Below are 6129 nucleotides of genomic sequence, written 5' to 3'. Positions count from 1 at the left end.
ATTAACGATTAAATAGACGTTCTGGAAGCTAAACTCATGACCATAAAAATCGACCTTCCCGATTTAAGAGCTTGGGAAGCATGCAGAATAGGTCGGACGACCGGGTCAATATACATAATATATGCTCCATATATACCAATCCATCACATATCTAGTTAGCAAAAAGCAGCCGGAAAAATTAAAATGAAAAGAAAATCCAATTCAATTGATTCATCATGTTTACATCAAAGTGAAATGACAGTGAATGAGGTGTGGTACTAGCTAGCTTGTCTAAAATTAAAACACCACATGAGGGAACGTAAAGCCTGCTTAAAGGGAAGCAAGAATCTTGCTAAAAGCTAAATAATGGAGTGTAGTAGCAGACAATTGAATGTGTGTTTACTTTTTGACCAATTATATCTATCTATCAATCTATGTATGTATGTTCTCCTTGTTACTTTAACATGCCCACAAGGTCAATGAGATGAACTCATAAAGAGAGGCCACCACAAAACCTTTGGAATCCTATGTCAAATATATATTAAATATGCTCATTAGTATCACCTTTTTCATTGCAACCTCACTAAATTAATTCCACCAACCCTATTTATCTTTGTTCCAAATGATTGAATCCCCACCCTCACGCCTGGCCCAACAGAGCATCTGGTAACTCAGTTATAGGCTAGACTTTTGTGACATTTGCTTAGTGCGCACAAGGACCACCCCTCACTTTGAGAGGTTGTTCCCACACTGTGGCTGGTGAGACTCGATCACGAGTCATTGTTCACAAACTTCATCCATGTGACCAATTAATTGAGCTGCCAATGTGAGCACCAATCCTCTTTATCTTTTTAGAAGATGAGATTGTGGTCCGAGAGGGATCACCAAGTGAATGTAACATACATATATATGATTCTTATATATGAATTTCTCAAGCCTGTCACACAGTTTTCCTAATACAATTTACTTTTCATATGTAGTTTGTAGACTATTATTATACAAAATTGAAACGAGATTTATCCAGTCAGTATACACTTTCAAGTGTTGACTATGGATTCCTTGTCACCAAAAAGAAGGGATAATATTTGCAACTGTTTTTTTCATGTAAGCTAAGATAAATGCTTGCTAACTTACTTTTCACTTGCAATATAGTAATGCTAGTGGATGGATAAATAAGATGGAAACACGCAAAGCTAGGTTCATGCTAAGCTAATTATTAGGTATGTCACATCGAAGATATGTATACAATAATAAAATAGTTTTTAAATTACAACATTAAATTTTTTTTATAATTGGATCTAATTCATTACAATTTTTTTAGACTGTGGTCTACACATACAACTGTGTGAACCACGATCCACGCAATAACTATTGCTAGGTTCTAATATAAAGTAGTATTGCAACAAGTCCCTTAATGGAACTATGGACTATTTATTAAGGATTACATCTCTATTTATAATTGGATCTTGAAGTTTCATATATAGGTGTTATTCTAAAGAGTGATTCGCAAATAGCTATACAAGAATGGAATGTCGCAATCTTATACTTGCACATTGTTGTTGGTATAGGGAACTATTATGCAGAAATTGGAGTTGTCACATTAAGCACGCACATACATAAAAGAAAACGTTATGTGTTGTCCACATACCGGATAACATTGCATGGGAGTTATTTGTAGTTGGCACTATAAGAACACTAAAATAGTTATGCATTTACCTATGAATTAAATATCTACTACTTAAAAAAAATAAAAATCTACTACTTAAATATCTATAAATTTTCTCATGATGATAAATTTGATATTTCTTGTAGCAAGAGAAACCTAATGAAGCACACAAAGTTAACAACGCCTCCACTGAAGCTCAATCTCATGACCTCCCACATGAGAGAGGTCATTACATGTCATATGAGCACAATGTGCTTGGTGCTAACTAGCTAGGTTATTGGTGTGATAAATTGATAATTCTTTTGAGGGAATGCTAAAGAAAAAAAAAACTAATTAATAAAATCAACATCCGAAACATCTTTGCATAATTGTGGCCAAGCTGTTGTCTCATAGTTTTTTCTTTGCTTTTTTGGCCACGATATACATATATATATGAGTTGTGTGTGTATATATTCATTTAATTTATTGAATAAGTTTATCATTTCGAGTAAAAAACTTCACCCAATAAAAATAAGTGAAATATAGACTCAAAAACTTTTATATAATAAATTTGGACAAACAAATTAAAATTAAGAATTGACTATAATATAATGCTAAAAGGTTATTTTACACCCTAATTAAGTGATAGGGAAGATTGGTATATACCCTTGGGGACGGGTGTCCAAGAGGCAGTCCATGCTCCATCTAGCTCCAAAATGCTTATTAATGCTCTGTGATCTCCCATGGATTCCTTCAATTGACTTAAAACTTGATTAAAATTTCTTCAAAACACTTCAAGCTTTTTTAAATTGCGATTAACAGTATCTGAAAACGAAAACAACCAAAGATAGAGATACATGGGTGGGTAGGTAGGGGCCCTTGGCCCCCCACGCCACCCCCATCCCACCCCACCCTACCCAAAAATATTAATAAATATTGATGTATATATATTTAGAATAAAAATGTTCTTTTGGCCCCCTCAAATTTTATTTATTTAGTTCTACTATATATATATATCAAATGAACCCAAAACATATATGTAAGTAGTTGCTTTGGTTGAGTGGTTAAGGCGTGTGCCTGCTAAGTACATGGGGTTTCCCCGCGGGAGTTCAAATCTCTCAGGCAACGGATAAATTTTGAGTCCAACGGCCAAGATGATGCCAAACCTATCCTTTCAAAAAAAAAAAAAAATTGGCTCAAATAAATCAAGTAATTAGTTATTTTTTTTTTTTTTTACACTTTTAAGATGTACATTTGCTAATTCAATAGACTAGTTTTGAAATTGTAAAAGCTAATTTTAATATTGGTTCTTTAATTTGTGATTTTGAGTTTTGCCTTCATCCCTCAAGTTTTGAAATATTAAGTTAATTAGTGAAATGAATATCAATTAATTATGTAAAAAATTATTGCCAACAAAATAAATGACAACAATATTTATTTGATAAAAGAGTGACAAGTAAGAGTATCATTGTATATATTTTGTATTATGTGGAAAATTATAAAGTATCGATTGACATCTATGCCAATTGTTATATAAATTATCATTAAAATTTATTATCGATAATATATGCATAGTATAATTATGTATGATATATATATATGTAATGATATCATGTATGATCGGTGCTGATGTTGAATTATTGTTGATTGACATTGTAAATTTTTTATATAATCTTGGCTCCTTTGAGATAAATTTTCTAACTCCGTCCCTAAAAACACAACACAACTATATAGCGGTTTCTACAAGATTGATGTAATTCTCAAATAAAATGAGATTTAATATGTGATAACAATATTTACATTCACACACTTATCACTCATGCATAACTATCATATCAAGCAAATTGATATGCTTTAGTAATTCAGTACTAATTTATATTCTTCACATATTATAAATATATTTACTCCTCACGTACAATTATTTGGCAAAGAACCTTTTTTTTTTTTTCTACAATCAATTATATTTCTATTTTTGTATGGAAATGCATAAATCTGATTCAACAAAACCCATTTTCCACTTGTGGTCCATGTACGAATAAAAAGCATTAAGATGTTATGCATTTTAATCATGCAGTGTTCACGTCGGTCGTCGTACTCTTCTTTTTTCATTTTATATTATCTAATTTCTAAAAATTTTAAGATTCGCAAAGCTAAAATATCATTAAAATAAAATACTAAGAATATATTATATTAAACTCGATTTATATATCCATAATAACACACATTGATATTAAATAGATTGAAACAAGCAGATCGAAGTACAAGGCTATGTCTAACATTACTAAAGCTCACAAAATGAAGAGTCCAACTCCTCACACGAACATAATTTTTTTTTTCTTGAGATAATTTAATCTAAATGCTGCCTAGAAAATAAAAATAAAAATATAGCGGACAAAAAAAAAAAGAAAAAAGAAAAACAAAGTTGGTGGATGATAGTGGCAAAAAAGCATGAGCTTCGATACTATCTTCTTGACTGGATCGTCTTTCTTGATTCTCTCTTAGACTGTGAAACCTGAATTCAAAAGTTAAAGCACCAAAAAATGTTCACTTTTCTTATTTTAATAACAATAATAATTAATATATACTTTAAAAAAATTAAAGATATTTTGGTTACCCAAAAATGGAGAATCGACGTTGAATTCAGTAAGAATACTTGTTGCCGGAGTCCCGGGGCGCACTGCATCGGAAACACTCCATCCGGCTAGCAAAGTTGTGCTCGTTGCACCCGGACCTGCATATATATTTTTTGAATCAGTTATGGTTTTTATAAGATAGTATTTGTTCTATACAGATAATAAATGTGTTATCATACTAATTTGACTTATAAACATAAAGGGTTTCTTAAATCCAAAGAAACTTGATTTAGTATATGGAGTACGAAAAAAGGAATATGATTGTAGGAGACATATATACCTAGTACAAATCCAGTCGCCGGACTTCCAACCGGTGCGGCTGCCAGCGCCACTTCCGCTGCCGAAGCCGTAGCCGCCACCGGGTCGGGGCCTGGAGACGTGGTCGGCGTCGAAGCCGGCGGCGGAGGAGTCATCCTTGAAAGCGCCGCACTTGAAGCAGCTGGAGCGGCTGGCGAAGTTGTGGGCACCGCAATGGCCGACGGCGCAGTACCAGTCGCCGGGACGGACATCGGGGCCGGTGAGCCCTCCAAAGGAAGAGCCGCCGCCGCCGAAGCTCCCATAGTCGCCACCCCTATCGCCGCCGGGTCTCGGCTCTCCACACCTCTGGCAGCTGTCTCTCCTTTGGAAGTTCAAGTGCTGACATGACCGGCAGTTCCAGTCTCCTGGCCTATTATTCATCTTCTCTGATCTGCATGCCCAACATATTATATTAGAAAACAAAAAAAAACAAAAAACAAAAAAAGGAATTTGCATGAAGAAATAAATTGAAGAACAAAGCCTAACCTCAGTACAATGAAAACAAAAAAAAAAAAAAAAAGCTAAGGTTGTTTTATTTGAAGAATTATATAATATAATAGGTAGGTATCTAAGGAGAGAAATGAAATGGTGGTGAATATTTTGTAGTGGTTGGAGAGGTTTATATACTAGCAAGTTCCTCGGAATTCGAGAGTATCAAGTATCAAGGTGGTGGCCGGAGGGCTAAGGTTGTTCTTTTTTCATATTCTTTCTTCAACAATGGAATCACATCACAAACAATAAAAGTAATTATGGAAAAAGGGATAATTAAATAAAATAAAATAAAAACAAATGAGAGATCTGAGGATTCCAAACATAGAAATTATAATTAGTTGTTGTGTGAAGTTTGGGAAGAAAGATCAGGGATCGAGTTTCATCCACAGTAATATGGGAATAATCTTTTAAAATGAGAGTACTCATTGTGTGTGTTCACCTGAGTTACCATGATTTACATCCTCCTAGATATTCTGTCCGGTCGGGATGTGGAGATTCTCGAGATTGGGGATTCAACCTTTCAGAAAGAATAATTAGCTGTTGTGAAATTTGATAAAGTTATTAGCTGTTACAGCTTCTTTTTAGGCGGCTTCTAGAGGGATGGGATATATATATTATGTCATATATATGTCTGCAGTAGTGAGTAGCCCTGCATCCATATGATTTAATGATGTGTGTCCCTTAAATTTTTGTTGCTTGCAACAAATTTGTTAAGTGTTCTTGCTCAAGAAAAGTACTAAAATAATTATAGCATTGGGAGTTCCATTTTAAGAATATGGAACAACCTTTTTTAAACTAAGGGGTAACAAGTCTCCACTTATATTGTCTGGTTTCACTTTGTGAAAATTAACTATACACTAGAGAGTGCAAAATGTACTGCTTGTACTTATTGCTTGATCAATCACTTCGATCTTGAGATTGATGTCGCGATTTGGTGTACTTTATTTAACATGTGTCTTTCATTCAAATATGTAGAGTTATTTTGTTTTGTTGAAATTAAATTTATTTTTTAGAGATTCAGAATATTCTAACCATCAACTTGGATGGCCAAACCATCAAATTATGACTAATTAATCATGCAAG

General features: G+C 33.7%; 1 protein-coding gene and 1 non-coding gene across 2 annotated transcripts; one reads left to right on the top strand and one right to left on the bottom strand.

The window, feature by feature from the left end:
- Positions 1-2670: 2670 nt before the first annotated feature.
- On the top strand, positions 2671-2752 carry TRNAS-GCU. The gene has a single exon. It is a non-coding gene; the product is annotated as a tRNA-Ser (tRNA).
- Positions 2753-3809: 1057 nt separating this feature from the next.
- On the bottom strand, positions 3810-5112 carry LOC109168349 (mucin-1-like). The gene is made up of 4 exons (XM_019317364.1): positions 5041-5112; positions 4538-4945; positions 4239-4355; positions 3810-4136 (listed from the first exon to the last, which is right to left on the bottom strand). The coding sequence occupies exons 2-4, from the start codon at positions 4815-4817 to the stop codon at positions 4123-4125; spliced, it is 411 nt and encodes a 136-aa protein (XP_019172909.1). The 5' UTR covers positions 4818-4945; positions 5041-5112; the 3' UTR covers positions 3810-4122.
- Positions 5113-6129: the final 1017 nt, after the last annotated feature.

Source organism: Ipomoea nil, unplaced genomic scaffold, assembly GCF_001879475.1.
Source record: "Ipomoea nil cultivar Tokyo-kokei standard unplaced genomic scaffold, Asagao_1.1 scaffold3197, whole genome shotgun sequence".
NCBI lineage: Eukaryota > Viridiplantae > Streptophyta > Magnoliopsida > Solanales > Convolvulaceae > Ipomoea > Ipomoea nil.
The sequence above is the reverse complement of the archived record's forward strand: the minus strand, read 5'-3'. Positions and strand labels throughout refer to the sequence as shown.